Genomic DNA, 17,960 nt, shown 5'->3' with positions numbered 1-17,960 from the left:
GACCAACAAACAATAACAACAAAGTAAGCTGATTATTATTTATCACAAATTGTATGTGTGTACCTAGGTAGGAAACTTATTTAAACAAAATGTTGACCTAACATAAACAAAAGTTTCATGGATAAAATATCAGCTGTTACGAGTACCGAATAACTGTAGTCCAAACAACTAATTATGTAGGTAGGTACTATTGTTATTAAAAATAATAAACAATAGGTTAGTATCACTAGTTTACCTGTTCTTGTAAAGCTTTGAGCAGATCAACGACATTGTCTTGCATTTCCAAAGGCATGGGATGCACAAATTTACTGCCGTCAGGGTGTAGGATCTCCAAGCCATGGTTTCCAGCATATGTGATGCCTTCTATGCCCACCTAAAAGACGAAAAATAAATCGTATTAATAGAGTAGCTTTTTATTTTCTCATATACCTAAAGTAAGTAAAGAGATTTCATTTTAATAGCTCAGGGCCCAGCGGCACAGAATATATAACCAGGGGGCCAATAATTATTGGTAATTGCAATCACCTCTCATTGGCGGACTACCTATTCGCTGCTTTCTGCTTGACTGTCGCACCATTGGCTGAAATGCGTTGTTGTAACATGAATACCATAGATTCAGCCTATCATAACATTTATTGAAACTAATTTTGTGCAGTCGCTCGGAAGTTATGCGCGTACATACCTACATTTCGGCGGTTCATTTTTGTATAGAAGAAAAAAAGAAAATATAGAAAGATGTATTTTCCATTGATTTTCTTTCACTTATTGTCCTGACATTTATAAACACAACAAAAAAAGAATTAAACGTAGTGATTATATACCTACTCTTTGTTAACCAATTTGGAGCAGTCGCTCGGAAGTTATGCGCGTACATACATTTCGGCGATTCATTTTTATATACATAGAAGATAGAAGATAAGTGTATGGATTATACAATAAAATTATTTTCAGGAAATATTGCTACGAGTGTTACGGTGTGCTACGGCTACCTACGACTGAGGTTAGGTTTTGGTGTAAATATGGGCGAGCCGCAAGTCCATGATGAAGAGGTAACCTGCGTACTTACTAGCTTTCTATATACATAGTTCTTAAATAGATCTATAATATTACAAAGTGTAATAATAGCATAACTAACATATAAATAAATGAGGAGATCCGCAGGAGAACCAAGATCACTGACATAGCCCAAACTATTAGCAAGCTGAAGTGGCAGTGGGCAGGTCATGCCTGTCGTAGAGGCGATGGCCGTTGGAGCCGGAAAGTCCTTGAGTGGAGACCGCGTTTAAGCAAGCGTAGTGTGAGACGCCCTCCAGCACGACGGACCGACGATATAAAGAGGCTGGCGGGAAGTGGCTGGATTAGGAAGGCTGAGGACCGGGTGTGGTGGCGCTCTTCAGGGAAGGCCTATGTCCAACAGTGGACGTCCACAGGCTGATGATGATATAAATAAATACAAGGTTATCGGAGAATAACCTAATAACCTAGTACTAGGAAAAACTGCCAATCGGCACTGCAGAGTGCAGCCATCTTGCCCAACCTCTAGCATATTACGCAATACCCAATGATAATATAAGACACGGTTAAAGGGATAATGACCGTGTCAATATCAATATTTTTCTTTGAGCCCCTGATAATGGCAACCAAAGTTCAGGTGATAAGATTTGTTATTGCAAAGTGGCCTGAGGCCATCGGTATCTTTAAATCTATAGCATCTACAGAGCCCAGAGGTGGCATCTTGTCAAATGACACATCCATATTATATATATATATATATATAGTCATAAGCTAGTTATATATATATATATATGTATATATATATTACTAGCTTATGCTCGCGACTTCGTATGCGTGGATTTAGGTTTTTAAAAATCCCGTAGGAACTCTTTGATTTTCCAAGACAAAAATTAGCCTACCTATGTCACTCTCCAGTCTTAAACTATACCTACCCATGCAAAAAATCACGTCGATTCGTTGGTCCGTTGCGACGTGATTGAAGGGCAAACCAACAAACAAGCACACTTTCGCATTTATAATAGGGGTAGTGATTCTTTCCGTCAAAAATCTTCCAATATGGTAAACCCGACTTCTTGGCTTGAAGAAGTTTTATCTGCAATGTTTATTGCACTTGCACTATTATACGTCATATCTACTTGCTTTTGTAGGTACCTACTTCTTTTAAGAATGAATAGAAATGTAAGAGTAAACAGGATATGAACGCGGGTTAACGGGTATCAATATTATAGTCATTAAAGTCATTAATTGCATCTTATTACTGGGTTAATGACGTAACTTCACGGTTGACTGTGAAGACTGACTTAACGACCTACTAACGACCGAATCATGCGGTGCGAGTATGTGAAATAAAAGTAATTACTAATTATAAATCAATGTGCTTAGTATGAGATTTTACATCCCATCAACATTGATAGAATTCGAGCGTTCGAAACATTTTAGGGGGCGTCCATAAATTACGTGAGATGTTTAGGGGGAGGGGGTCTCGGCAAATATCACGCAATTTTTTTCTGATTGAAACAAAAAAAATATACTATTTTGGTCCATTTAATCCAGATTGTACATGCTTAAGATTTAATCTTAAGCGTAATCGTAATACGATTTAAGTATTCTATTGTTAAATTTTTACTACACTTATAACTCTCAGCAAAATTGGTTACTAGTCTTAACTAGTCGTAAATAAAAGTACGAAGCAAATTTTTTTCTTCTTTTTACAATAACAATCCAACGCGTTTACGTAAGAAACCCACATTTTGAAAAATCTCACGTGAGATCGGGGGATGGGGGAGGGGGTTGAATAAAATCTCACGACATCTCACCAGGGGGGGGGAGGAAGGGACAGTGAATTCAAAAAAACATCTCACGTAATTTATAGACGCCCCTTTAGCGTAAAACGGGCCACACCTGCCTCGTTTTAAAACTCAAGTTCGTCTATACAGCCAGCGTTCCAAGCGAAAAGCGAAGTTAAAATTGGGTACAATCTACAGAATTTTGGTCCCTTAGATTTTTGAACCGGCGCGGCGCAGCGCGGTGGTAGGTACGTAGAGTCACAGACAGCATAAGAGATACAGACAGAATAATGTTTTTTTAAATGAAAATATTACAATGAAACTTAAAGCTAGCCTTATCTAATTACTATACAAATCATGGCCGCGTGGAATGGTGCCAAGAATACTGGCTGCAACAAAGCTAGGTTGATCAGTTGCGCAAAAAATGAGCCAGCCCTAATTAATTGGATTTATATTTCGTCTTTAAATCCATTTTAATTTGACGTGTTTCGACCCTCGCATTCTATCAACGCATTGCCACTTAGCAATGTTAACGCATAAGGATTATTAAGAGTGGAAAATTTTGTTTAATTGGATGATAGGTTGTTACGTAACCTACGAACCTACAATTAGGTGCCTGCTAGAAACTGTTCTGAGTGCCCGAATATTAATTAAACAGAATAAAGACCACCCAGTCACTGAAGAGGTCGATAAAATACTTATTACTTGGACATTTCAATCATGGGTAAAAATCAACATTAGAAAGTAGATCTTTGTCAGACAAAGATATACTTCTTTTGAATGAGTAAAGAACTTCGATAGTATGGGCCGCGCTCGAAGGATAAGTACTTCTCTTAAGGCGAAATGTGTCCCAAAAGCGGTATTGAGACACATTTCGGATGTTCAAAGAATCAATTTTTTATTTATTTTTTAATATTATAAAAAGTTAAAGATATCCTTTAGTGAATTACGAGAGCCAAAACTACATCGGCACAATTTCGCTCGATACAAAATAAATCGCGAAGTTTCCCCAAAATACGCATTTTTTACACGACCATTAGGAGAAAAACCAGTTTTATTCGATAGATATAAAACCAATTTCAATAAAATTTCGTATTTACGTTCAACATTTAATACACTAAGGGATTACGGTATTATTTTATGGTAACAGAGCACATAGAATTTTAAATATAAATATTTATAAAAAGCATGCAACAAATTTGCGTTTGGGCGGCCCAGACTTTTCCATACATTCGCCTTTGCGATCCCATTTCGCCTTAAGGAAAAAGGCGCGGACAAACAAACCTAATTTTTCGAATCAAATCAATATTGACTGTGATAAAGATAAGGCTATGACACAAATGTTGCGAGTTCATTGATAGTTGGGTAGTTAGCCTATTTATCGCTCAATGTTATTAATTTTGCAAACATTTGACGTTCGATAATAGGTACTTAGTAGCTATAGCTATACCTATAGGTTAGTTGTTATACTTAAATTTTGTATTGTACCTCATCATCATAATCAAAGTTCAAACCATCGCCGGCTCACTACAGACCACGGATCTCCTCTCAGAGTGAGAGAGGTTTTGACCATAGTCTACCAAGCTGGCCAAGTGCGGATTGGCAGACTTCACACACCTTTGAGATCATTATGAAGAACTCTCAGGCATGCAAGTTTCCCCACGATGTTTCCTTCACCGTTAAAGTGAGTGATATTTAATTTTTTGAGTCCTCCAACCTCCTGTCTCCCACGGATATCGATAGCGTGGTAGACTATGGCCAAATCCCTCATATTCTGAGAGGAGACCCGTGCTCAGTAGTGACCTGGCGATGAATTGATCATGACGATGATGTCATTTCAATTATTAACCTATGTATTTGTTGCAATTCAACTCCATTTAAGTAGGTTCGTTGATAGTACCTACTGTCTAAAGTGAAAATCTTCACGCAAGTCACAACAACGACTGCACAAAGTTTCAACTCAACAAGATGAACGAAACACGAACGCATAATTAACAAATAGACAAACAAACACTAATTTTTAATTTTTATATTTAAAGATGATTCAGTTGTTTTTAAATAATTACATAAGTATATCATTAGTCACCTATTTGTATAGGCACGTGATATAACGATAAAATAATAGGCCTAAATGTTAATTAATTCTTAATTGCTATCAATTGAACGTGAAAATTAAGGCTACTACAGGCCTTGCTGCTTTGATTATGTACCTACTTCAATGAGAGTACAATCAAAGTATGATGTAGTCATCAATTCATCATGGTTTTTAGGGTTCCTCGGTTAATCTCAGAGACTATTAGTGCCAGAAATCTGTAATTTAACCGAATTTTGATTTAACCGAAATTTGTTATTGTGAAGGAGTGTACCTAACCAACCAGAAAGAATTATAATTTTTTTTTTTTTATTCAGATACAAGTTAGCCCTTGACTGCAATCTCACCTGATGGTAGGTGATGATGCAGTCTAAGATGATAGATATTAAACCCATACCCGTTTGGTTTTACACGGCATAGTACCGGAACGCTAAATCGCTTGGCGGCACGGCTTTGCCGGTAGGGTGGTAACTAGCCACGGCCGAAGCCTCCCACCAGACCAGACCAGAAATTTTGAAATTATAAAATTGCAAACTTATGCCAGGAATCGAACCCGGGATCTCCCACTAATAAGACAGCGCTCACCACTGCGCCAGGGAGGTCGACAAAAATATAATTATCGCAACTCTCATATAAATTAGATACTGGGCCATCAAAACTTTTGAAAAATAAATGAACTTACCATCTCCTTAACATTGTTGACGTTCCTTCCGGATATGATCGCGATGTAGACATCTGGCATGTTGGAGAGACGTTGGAGCGTGTGTTTGGTCTCGAGCGGTAAAGTCGCCAGGTCTGGATGGGGTGCGATTGGCGCTAGGGTTCCGTCGTAGTCTAATAGAAGGGCCAATTTCTGCGTGTAGCCGATGTATCTGAAATAGATGTAGAAATAGATGAAAAAGTTTAAGTTTATAGTAAAAGTTTTTCACAAAACTGACGAATTTGAGGATACCAGCCAAAATATAAAAATCTTATAAAATTAAAAGAAGTAAACCTTCCTCGTCAAATAAACTTTTTGTAAAATGATTTCAAGTATATATATATATAACTTACTTGGATAAATATTCGTCGAAGTCGTCAATAGTAACAGGCTGCATGGACGTGGCACCAACGTCATCCGCCTCCTCCTCCAGCGAGTCCATGGCTTTAAGGAACGCCTTCATCCAGCTGTCCACGTCGTTCTGTTGTTCTCTCCGCCTGAGGTGGTTCATGCGAACTGTGCGCTCGTCTTCTGGCATTATGAGTGCCCTGAAAGTTATATGAACATAAGTGATTTTACTTCATTAATTAAATATTATTTCTGTGTAGTTCTTCCACTGGAAAACACTAAGATTTTATTTGATAAAATGCAATAAAAAATTGATATTCGTTTCATAAGTCTGACTCTGATAACTACACTCGGTTTATTCCAAAAGGTGCATTCTAAAGACAGAAATATACTGTAGCACTACAAAAACTTTAGGTGCATTTTAAGCAGGCGTTAAACTTGTGTAGCCTCTGCATATATTTAACCTTTGATCATACCTAGTCCATAGTTTTGTGATAAGACATTATATTGTGACACACATGAACTGCCCTACCTGTGGATAACTGCAGCACATTCATCCAGTTCATAAGGATTACATATAAGCGCTTCGTGCATCATCTCACTCGCACCAGCAAAGGGTGAGACTATAAGTACTCCGGGAGGCTTGTTAATCTGGCAAGCAACAAATTCTTTAGCGACTAGATTCATTCCATCTCTGAGAGGTGTGACCAGAGCCACAGCAGCGTCACGGTAGAATGAAGCAAGCTGTTCTTGACCGATGCAGCCGAAAATATACCTGGAAACAATTTATTGAATTCAACGACCCTAAAAAAACAATAATTCATTTTATATTATTCCTTGTCTAAAAGCTCCAAATATTTTTAAAACAATGCTAATATTTCCCCTTTTGGTTTTGGAATTTTGACCTATTACAAGAATTTAAATACCAAATGTGGTGTGGTTCTATAAAAAAATATAGTACCTATTCAACTAAACTTTGCTAATGTTTTAGTTTTGTGAAATGCGCTAGACATGAACAAATTGAGTAGCTAAGTACCTTAATGATTTCATTTTTATCATACCTAATTGGAGACCAGTTGGGTGTCGTAAACCTTCCATTAATTCTTCCAACTAATTGGTCCACTTCTTCCTTTAAATCCTGGTATTCCTTTACATCTGTTCTTGACGGAACTGAGATCTGAAGTAATACAACTTTGTCAATATGCTCTGGGTGTTTTTCTAATAGCCTTTCAAAAGCTTTCAATTTGTGCACTAATCCTTTGGTATAATCTAGCCTATCAACTCCAAGTATTATTTGCTGGCTCATATTAAGTACTGGTTTAGCGTTTTGAGCCAATGAGACGAATCTGTCGAATGGCACACCGATCGGCAAAGGTCGTACGCAAATTGTACGACCTCCCAATTCGACTAAAAGATTTTTTCGGTCAACACGACAACCTAAGCTTCTTTGGCAGCAGTCAATAAAGTTCAAGCAGTAATCTGTTATGTGGAAACCAACCATGTCACAACCTGCAAATTGTAAAAATGTAAAAATCATTTGGAAATATAAAATACCTAAATTAATAGTTCGAATAATGAAAACTAAATCGGAATAATAGGTTAACTAGTACTACAAGAAGGGGAATCGTCTAGAAAGTAGATGGATTTTCGTGTTCCTTATTATTTGAATGTTTTGTATAGTTTAAACCATTTGCTTCTACACTAAGTTACTGGTGTGGTAATATTAAGGACTCTAGGAAAATAGCTAAAAAAGGAGTTATTGGAGTAAAAGAAAATGTACCTAAGCATCAAAATTTACCTAAAATGCCTTGCAACACTTCGTCTGACCAAGGAAGCAATCGAAATATGTCCCATGGCGGAAATGGAATGTGAAGGAAGAATCCGAGCTTGCATTTTATCTCATCCTCTTCGGCCCGCTGTCGGATCCAATTTGCAGCCAACATGAGATGGTAATCATGAACCCAAACAATTGCAGGGGCGTTATCCTTTTCTTTCTTTTCATTTAGCAACTTAAGGGCGTGTATGGTCTTCATTGCGAATTCCTCATTGATTTTAACGTACGCCTTCCAATGGTCAGCTATGAATGTTGCTCGATCTGGCATGGAGTGAAACAGAGGCCAGAAAAGGCCGTTGCAACAGCCATTGTAGTAACTGTCGAATAGTTTTGGCTCGGCGCGAATTGCAACGATCTGTAACCAACAAATTTCAGATGAATCAAAAAAAGATGACTTTCAAAAGGATGATAAAAAACCGTGTGACTGTTTCTTTGGATGATTGGTTTACGCTGACCATTAACTCAACTGATTGTTAGTTAGTGATGAATGATGATGCAGCCTAAAATGATGCGGAAGTTTTGAAGACCAATTATATTCACTTAACTACGAGTAGGTAAGAAGACCAGTGCCCCTAGTATGACTTTTCGCATTTCGAAGTTTTATGCTTTTCTTGATTGTTTTTATTTTATAAAGTTATTGCACAGGTTGTGCATAAAATGGAAGAGCTTATCGAATTTTATTTTTGGGAACTATAAAACTCGTTCTAGGGAAATATAACTCAAAGCATTGATCTATATATAGGCTGTCAATCATTGTAGTCCGTACTTTAAATACATTATCTGATAATGGCTTTATAGTAATTACCTTATCTATCATCTAATTGCTTTCAGTACCTATGGGTATTACCTATTTAGTATAGTTCTTTATTTAGATACGTATCTAGGAAATTTACGATCACGGAAAAGGTACTGGAAAATTATAATTATTCTCGTATAATATTAGCACTAAGATGTTTTTATGAAGTGATACCAAGCTGATGTTAATATGAATGTTATGTAAACTATGTCGTAGTAGGTCTATGAATGTGGTTAGCATTATTATTATAATAAAAAATAGAAATAATAAAGAACTCAAAAAACTGAATCAATATTAAACTAAAGATGTATTTTTATTGCCCAGTTCTGAATTGACACTCATGTACACATGAAACTACCATTTGCGCAAACGGATTTATCTACGCGAGGGCATATTAAAAAAACAGCCAGTATGGAATAAATGGATTCTACTGGCAATTGAGTAAACCCCAAGCTACTGCTTGTTAGGGCTCCAGAGTGAGGTAGGTACATCTTCACAATACGTATAAGAAGTACCGCCTTTTGCGCCCCAGCAATTTTTCGCTATAAGATCGTTGAACGAAACGACAACTACAACAGATGAATCAATTCTCCACATGACATATTATTGTAATCTCGTGGGCAAGATCTAAATATACTTATTTTGAATTTTTCCTTCACTAGATTATCGTCATGTGGAATAGTGACGTCAATAATTATTGCTCGGCGCGCCGATCAGTCATTAGTTGCCTTATTCTTATTCATGACGAAGGTGATGCCCTATGTCTGTACCAAATTTCGTCAAAATCGGTTAAACGTATGGGTCGTGAAAAGCTAGCAGACAGACAGACAGATAGGTACACTTTCGGATGTATATATTAGGTAGGTATGGATTTTCTAATTTTCTATGACCAAAATCAAACTACATACAAACATATGACAATACGTCGTGTCGCTTTGTAGGTCATCGGAATATTTGATAATAATCTTCTTGAATTTCGATATTAAGTAAGTAGTATTATTAAAGACTAGCTGATTCCTGCGACTTCGTCCACGTGGATTTACGTTTTTTAAAATCCCGCGGGAACTCTTTGATTTTTCGGGATTGTTGTCGTTGCTTGGTACCTACAATATGAATTCACTATGAACACTTCCTGAATCTTGATAACCCAGGCGGGCAGCATCCCTACAGCATCAGGATTAAGGAGTTGAATCCAGAATTTTTTATGTGACCACGACGTAAACTTTTTTTGTTGATTTAAAAAAAAATTTTGCAAATCGGTCCAGAAACCTCGAAAAAATCGATGTAGAAAAAAGAACCACCTCCTTTTTGACAGTCGGTTAAAAACCGATGACCTTGAAATATTTACGGAACAATCTTTAAAATATCCCCTTTCTAACAAAAAAAGAATGAATGAAATCGGACTACGCGTTAATGAATTACAACTCAGTATACATTTTAACTTTCGTCCCCTCTCCTACGGGAACCATGCTGAATTTCGGGATAAAAAGTATCCTATATTCTTCCTCATAGTATGACCTCAAATCGTACCAAGTTTCATTGGAATCCATTCAGTAGTTTCAGCGTGATGCGCGGCCGTGATACAGACAGACAGACAGACAGACAGACAAAAATGAAAAAAATTACAGTTTTGGGTTCAGTATCGATTATAGAGTGCCCTCGAAAAAAAAATTTCAAAATATCTTCAATGTACAGAATGTACAGAATTTGACCTGTTACAGTTTTATTATAAGTATTGATTGATTGATTTCGATTTAGAAACTTTAGAAAATTTTCGCTAGGGGCGCTAAGTAGATTTATCGAGGCCTCGATATCGAATTCCATTTTTGAAAACTATATAAACTCAGGCTAGGGGTGCTGGCCTTAAAACCAGTTCACAAATTACTATAAAGTGGATAAAGAGGATCAAGTTTCAGTAAGTATTTCCGGTCATTACCTACTGTTGTGATGACCGTCACGGTTTAGGTACGGCAACTAATCTGACCTGCCTATACTTAGCCCTCGAATCCCTCGATATATTGTGTACGTGGTTATACTAACGTCTACTTTTACATAGGAACAGTTTAATATCTTTGCTTAGGATGAAAAATCTATTTTTACCCCAATGAATGTGGCGAAGCCCAAAAGAAGCATTATATTGTGTTTGACCTGTATGTATGTAGTGCCCCGTAAACGGGGCAAACATGTTTGTCAAATATTACGTGTTTGTCAAATTATTTAAACGGCTGCGGTCGTGTTTGATGAGTTTGTCAAACAAACTACGTTGGCAAATTTGATTGACGGCGTGTTTGACAAACATGTTTGACCGTTTGTATGTATATATGACCGTTCCTATTTCCGCTCGTAACTACTCAATGGCTCAGCCGATTGATACTTAGTACGGAGTACCTATGTCATTAGATTCGTCTTGATGGCACGAGTGTCACTGTGTAGGTACTATAGGTAGATACTTATACATACATAATTTTGTTTTAAATTAAAATGGATTTTATGCGCTTTAATGTGCGGGTTGAAAAAGATGCAGTGGAAACCGTAGTCTTTAGTAACCGTAGTTTTTGAAAACTATTAAATTAGTACACTGTACGGTCCATAAAACTGTGATAGCCTACTGGTTAGGACGTCCGCCTCCTAATCGGAGATCAGGAATTCGATCTTGGCCACGCGCCTCTAACTTTTAGGTGTTATGTGTGTTTGAAGTAAAATATAACTTGCTTTAACGGTGCAGGAAAACATCGTGAGGAAATCTGCATGTTTGAGGGTTTTCCATAATGTTCTCAAAGGTGTGTGAAGTCTGCTAATCCGCACTTGGCCAGCATGGTAGACTATGGCCTTCTCACCTAAGATGAGACCCGTGCTCTGTGGTGAGCCGGCGACGGATGGGTTGATACTAATTGATCACGATAATGTAACTGTCATCAATTCATCATCATGATCAACCCATCGCCGGCTCACTGCAGAGCACGGGTCTCCTCTCAGAGTGAGAAGGGGGTTTGGCCATAGTCTACCACACTGGCCATGTGCGGATTGGTAGACTTTACACACCTTTGAGAACATTATGGAGAACTCTCAGGCATGCAGGTTTCCTCACGATGTTTTCCTTCACCGTTAAAGTAAGTGATATTTAATTCGCACATAACTCCCAAAAGTTAGAGGTGCGGGCCCGGGATCGAACCCCCGACCTCCGATAGAAGGCGGACGTCCTAACCACTAGGCTATCACAGCTTAATGTAACTGTACTTGTATCAAATAGTATTCACCTTACTGGATAGCAGTCCGGCGGTGGGCGACTTGTCGTTGGGGTCTGACTCTGGGATCTTCTCGTTGGGGTTGTCCAGGTGGATGCCGGGCCAGCCCACCCAGATGCCTTTCCCTCTTATCACCACCGGCGCCACAGCGGTCACCAGACCGCCGGCGCTGGAACCAAACAGTACTCATCAAAATCTGGCCCCCCCCGATTGTGTAAGAAAAATGGTAATCGTAATCCTAATCGACAGAAAATTCTGCCCCTTGATTGGTTGATTTCGGTGTTCACATTTTTTCAGTCAATCAAGGGGCAGAATTTTCTGTACGTACGTGCGAAAGTGTGTGTTGTTTGTTGGTTTGTCCTTCAATCACGTCGCAACAGTGCAACGGATAGACGTGATTTTTGCATGGGTATAGATAAAGACGAGAGTGAGATAGGCTACTTTTTATCCCGGGAAGGTAGAGTTCCCTCCCGCGGGATTTTTAAAAAACCTATTTCCCCGCGGACGAAGTCGCGGGCATCAGCTAGTGGTGAATAATCAAAAATGTGCAATTCAAGCGAGGAAGGAAAATCCCCAGTGCCCGGTTGGAAACAATATTCCTATCGTTAGTATCAGGCTCATTCAGTTCCAACCGTGAACCGCTTGCATAGTGAGTCTTTAGAGGCTTGGCCATTGCTCACAAGGTACCTACCTACGGAGTGTTGGCATGTTTAAACAGTTTAACAGTCAACAGTTCTGTACTTTTGTACTTGACCAAGTTCCGTTTTTGGGACAAGCCCACCTACCTATCACTAGAAAGGCTTCAGTACAGACTATTTGACATGATCCACAGATAACTAAAGCCGTCGTCGTCTTTGGACTCTTTCACATTTTTTCTAGCATAGGCATAGTTCCAGCGATTCCCAGATAATATTTAATGTACTAAACATCGATATAAATGACAAGATATGGTCAAGCAAACAAAATTTTTCACGGTTTAGAAACCAAATAAATCAGCGCCACCTCTTAGATATTAATGAACGACCCGTTTTCACCCGTCTGTCCCGTCGATCCGTTGCACCGTTGCGACGTGATTGAAGAACTAACCAACAAACAAACACACTTTCCCATTTATAATAAGGGTACTGATTCATTACTCATAACAAACATGCGAAACTCATAAATCATTTTTATCGGAACTAGCTTTATTTACTTTATTTTGAACCTCGTGTAATTGACCAGCAATTAAATTTATATTATTATCCTGTTGGAAATTGCTGACGTGCGTACAGAAAAGAGCCGATACAGTAGATGACGAAATTTCCGAACCAGTGGGAGAACGGAATGTTATTTTGTCTGCCACGCGCACGCCACGCGCCACGGCACATGTGAGGCACGCTTAGTTATTGTTAGAATGAAAACCACTTTGATATATTTTAACATAGTTTTAATCACCGTTTCTTATTTAATTAATTTACAAGTCAGTACAACGAACTATTCATCGTCGTAAGCTTCACCATAGAGTCCAGAGTCTACCCAAAAGCAAAACCGGAGAATGTCAGAGGGTGCTAGGCCGTGTGCAGACTATCAACAATTCATCTAACACACTATCAACAATCCACCTAACAGTCAGTGGCGGATTTGCCCTTAGGCACAATAGGCCCGCGCCTAGAGCGGCCACATATTAGGGGCGGCCGCTCTGCAATGCATCGTATTAATACTTATAACTAACTTGAACTTATATAAATAATCAATAAGTTCAAGAAAAATCAGGAATAGAAAGTGCGTAAGCAACCAATAAAAGGACAATAGATCATTGTTTTTACGTGAACGAAACAATAGGTCAAGGATCGAGAAAGGCAAAAGCGTAAACACTTACAACCCATATTCACAAATGTTACTATGAGGTCTCATGTTGCGTTCGAACGCACATGGTACAGAAAACCTATTCATAAACAACAGGAGGGACGGACGACACCACCAAAACGAGACCATAAAACTTTACGCGATACATTTTGGCAAAACAATACAGATAGGGTATAGGGTCGGGTATAGGGTGTATGTCCGAGTGTTTGTGTGATTCAAATAATTTCTGTTTAAAAATCGCGATTAATAAAGTAAATCCTTGAGAAAACATATAAAGAGCGATCACTACAAAACTTATACCTACGTGAAATAAAAAAAAAAGATTATTACGGTGCCGATGAATTTTAAAGATGCTAATGGATGCTATAGATTTTTTAGGGTTCCGTAGCCAAATAGCAAAAAACGGAACCCTGATAAATGTATAATGTCATGTCTGTCTGTCTGTCTGTATGTCCGTCTGTATGTCACAGCCACTTTTTTCCGAAACTATAAGAGCTATACTTTTGAAACTTGGTAAGTAGATGTATTCTGTGAACCGCATTAAGATTTTCACACAAAAATAGAAAAAAAAAACAATAAATTTTGGGGCTCCCCATACTTAGAACTGAAACTCAAAAAAATTTTTTTTTCATCAAACCTATACGTGTGGTGGAGTATCTATGGATAGGTCTTCAAAAATGATATTGAGGTTTCTAATGTCATTTTTTTCTAAACTGAATAGTTTGTGCGAGAGACACTTCCAAAGTGGTAAAATGTGTGTCTCCCCCCCCTGTAACTTCTAGAATAAGAGAATGATAAAACTAAAAAAAATATATGATGTACATTACCATGCAAACTTCCACCGAAAATTGGTTTGAACCAGATCTAGTCAGTAGTTTCTGATTTATCGTGCAAAATGTCGATAAAATACGATTGCAGTACGGAACCCCCAGTGCGCGAGTCTGTTTCGCACTTGGCCGATTTTTTAAAGATATTGTTATGAATCTACTTTTGTCCTTATTAAATGCAGATCTTTTGACAGTTACCAGTAGAGGACATCCAGTGTCTCCTATTTTATTAGTTACTAGTGACTTTAAAATTTTATTCATTGGGGAGTTGAAAAAACATTAAGAAAAAATATTAATTATTCAGTACATATTATTATGTGATTTGAAAAATATACGACTATTAAGTTGAATTCCGAATTTCCGAATGTTCATGAATTGGTCCGGGTACCCTAATGACAATCTTAGTTTTGGGTTTTAAACGATGTTGGACACCATCTGGTAGTCACTCGAGTCTTCACTCTCGCGTATCCAAACTAAGTTGACCAATCCCTTAGCAGAGTCCACAGAGTACATTATATATACTGGAAGACTGATCACTATATATACTGACTGATACATTACCATATATACTGACTGATCTATCAGCGCACAGCTCAAACTACTGGAAGGATCGGGCTGAAATTTGGAATGCAGATAGCTATTATTACGTAGGCATCCGCTAAGAAAGGATTTTTGAAAATTTAACCCCTAAGGGGGTGAAACAGGGGTTTGAAATTCGTGTGGTCCACGCGGATGAAGTCGCGAGCATAAGTTAGTCTTTAATATGATGAGGGCTGGGAAAGGGGCGGCTCTGGCCTGGGGCCTAGAGCGGCCAAGACTGCAAATCCGCCTCTGCTAACAGTATACATATAGACTAGAACTTAACCTTTATACTGTGAAACGCGTTCAGCCCTAAATGCACCGTTTCATCGCTGTAGGACGATATGATTGCTGTCAAGTTATTACCTAGTTACCTATAGGATAAAAGGTCTATGCGTATAGGTAGGAAATCATATCGTGTCTAGGTCGGTAAATATTGATTTTCTCCCTGACCTTCCTCTCCGTTGCGAAGTGTGTACCTACCAAAACACCTCTTCTACTATTTCAAACACACTTTCAAGGATTGCTTGTTCCTACTTAGCCAATGAAGATGACATTGAGGATGTGAACTTAGGTAAGTACCCAAAATCGTTTTGAAAGTCTTTAAAATAATGAAAGAGGGCAACATTTTCCAGAGCTCTGATACCTAGTAGTACATGCAAGTTCTTTGGCTCTGAATAAAAAACCAATGTGTGAAAACGATACTTAGGTACCTATGTCATAATAAGTAAGACAATGACATAGGTACTCACTCAGGTAGGTACCTTCCGTACGTTCCGTACCTACCTACCGTCTACCCGAGTAGGTAAGGTAGGTATGTCAGTGTCGTCTGTCACACATAACGAACCTCCACCGAGTATGAAACTCGGATAAATAATTTATACCTACCTAATCAATACCTACTTGGGTGCTTGATTATTATGCAGATAACTGATACCTAGTTAACCAGGTATTACTAAATAGATACCTAGTAGGTAGGTACTTAGGTAGGTACTTGTCAGCGGCGTACCTAGTACCTATAGACCGCGACAGGTCGAGATGGCAATCGGGGTAGGTATATGGCGGGTGTACGCCCCGCACAGCCGCACGTCACTCGCGCTCGCCCGCACCAGCAGCCCTACCGCGGTTGTTTGACAGCTACAATGTCACGATCGCAATCATCTCTGATTGGTTAATGCTCGCTCACTATTGGCCACAATACATTGTTGCAACAAGAATCGCACAAATTCAGCCAATCAGAACAATTGAGATTGTAATAATGATTGATGCAGGTTTTAGACAATCGCCCTACTGGTTAGCGTGGGGGCTGTGTGGGTGTACGGGGCGTTACCTCCCCGATTGCCATTTCAACCTGTCGCGTACAATGATATTAGACTTCTAATATCATTGGTCGCGTAATATAAGACGTATAGTCTGCGACAGGTTGAGATGGCAATCGGGGTATGAGGCGGGGGGACGCCCCGCACACCCGCGCGCGCCCGCTGCGAATTAGCGAGGGGACTGTGCGAGTGTGCGGGGCGTTCCTTCCCCGATTGCCATTTCAACCTGTCCCGTACTATACAGCATAAGTAGGTACTTATACTAAATGAACAAAATTTTAGTAAAACGGTAAACGGGTGACGCCACAACACAATACAAGCATTACCTTGGTTCAAGATCAAGGTTTGTTTATTTAGCAAATACATAATATTAGTTGCCTAGGTACCTGTTTTCATTGAAACTTATCTTTGGGAAAATTGATTCAACAAAAACTCCTCGGTTGTTAAGGTAAGTATTTATGTACCTCAGTTATGTGTTCAATAAAAACAACACTGATTTTTTATTGCTTCCGTACCTACGATTAAACATCGCAAGAAATTAGAAAATAATAAACAGCTGATGTGTGTAATGCCACCGCTAGAATACATAATTGCTCGACTTGGCGGGGGCACTACCGTGCCCCCCAGATAATAAATACTAACGGACAAGCTTTTGAGATTAGGGAATGTTCCCGAAACACTTCTGTTTCGACCGGCAAAAATACTTTTAGGTTATATAATCCAAAGGTGAATATTTATTTTGTGACTAAAACGGTTAGTAGGTAGGTAGGTATTTATGATTGATTACTAATTATTAGCTGTTCTTAATATTTATCGTAAGTATTAGTAATTTCGTTTATTATTTATTTTATTCACTTTATATTTTTTATAGGTACATTTTCAGTACCTACCTATGATACTGTAGGTACCTACTTAACCTAGTTACTTGTTTGAAAAATTTATAAAACTTACCTAGTTACCTAAGTGTACAGTTGTAATATAAAAGATCAATACAAATTAACCGGTTTTGTATTTTTAGGGTACAATTTAAAAGGGATTTGTAGGTCACAGGACTCGCCCGGCATTTAATATAACAACGAACGTATAGGTACGCAGTGAATTTATTATTAGACTTGGAAAAAAGATTGAAAATGGTACGCTGATTAAAAATAAGTGTGTTTTTAATACTGAGACTTACCTGGCCTTTCTCTCTAATTCACCGGTTGTCTCATTCCTCTTCAAAATAAATGGCAGCCTGTTCGACACAACAATCATGCTCCCCTTGATATTGCACGTAGCACGACTGATAGTCACAGTGACACTGTTTTGCATTACACTCATGTTGTTGAACGTTCTGTTTCACGGCCAATCACAGTGAAAGAACCGCGCGTGCGCGTTGAAAAATGGAGGGATTTTTAAAATATCGAAGACGCTTTACTGGATTTATTTTGTGTCATTGCAGGCGAGGTTGTGTGATCTAATGTGTTCTCGTCCGCGTAAATGATTAACATCATCGGCGAAGAACAAATATGGACTGTTTCTTTTGTGTGCGCCAGTTGCCTTTATAGACTGGCGCAAGGGTGAAGTCCTCTTTG

The 17,960-nt window shown here is 38.6% G+C and overlaps 1 protein-coding gene across 1 annotated transcript in view; it reads right to left on the bottom strand.

Annotated features, from left to right (window-relative positions):
• Tps1 (Trehalose-6-phosphate synthase 1) overlaps positions 1 to 17,960 on the bottom strand; it is a 23,529-nt gene extending 5,569 nt beyond the window's left edge. The window contains exons 1-8 of the mRNA XM_034970900.2: positions 17,564 to 17,960; positions 11,829 to 11,985; positions 7,740 to 8,130; positions 7,003 to 7,450; positions 6,474 to 6,716; positions 5,947 to 6,141; positions 5,576 to 5,765; positions 236 to 373 (exon numbers count right to left, since the gene is read on the bottom strand). Coding sequence (XP_034826791.1) covers positions 236 to 373; positions 5,576 to 5,765; positions 5,947 to 6,141; positions 6,474 to 6,716; positions 7,003 to 7,450; positions 7,740 to 8,130; positions 11,829 to 11,985; positions 17,564 to 17,706 — 1,905 coding nt within the window. The 5' untranslated portion in view covers positions 17,707 to 17,960. The remainder of the gene's footprint in view (positions 1 to 235; positions 374 to 5,575; positions 5,766 to 5,946; positions 6,142 to 6,473; positions 6,717 to 7,002; positions 7,451 to 7,739; positions 8,131 to 11,828; positions 11,986 to 17,563) is intronic.

This window comes from Maniola hyperantus, chromosome 8 (assembly GCF_902806685.2).
Source record: "Maniola hyperantus chromosome 8, iAphHyp1.2, whole genome shotgun sequence".
Taxonomy (NCBI): domain Eukaryota; kingdom Metazoa; phylum Arthropoda; class Insecta; order Lepidoptera; family Nymphalidae; genus Maniola; species Maniola hyperantus.
The sequence above is the reverse complement of the archived record's forward strand: the minus strand, read 5'-3'. Positions and strand labels throughout refer to the sequence as shown.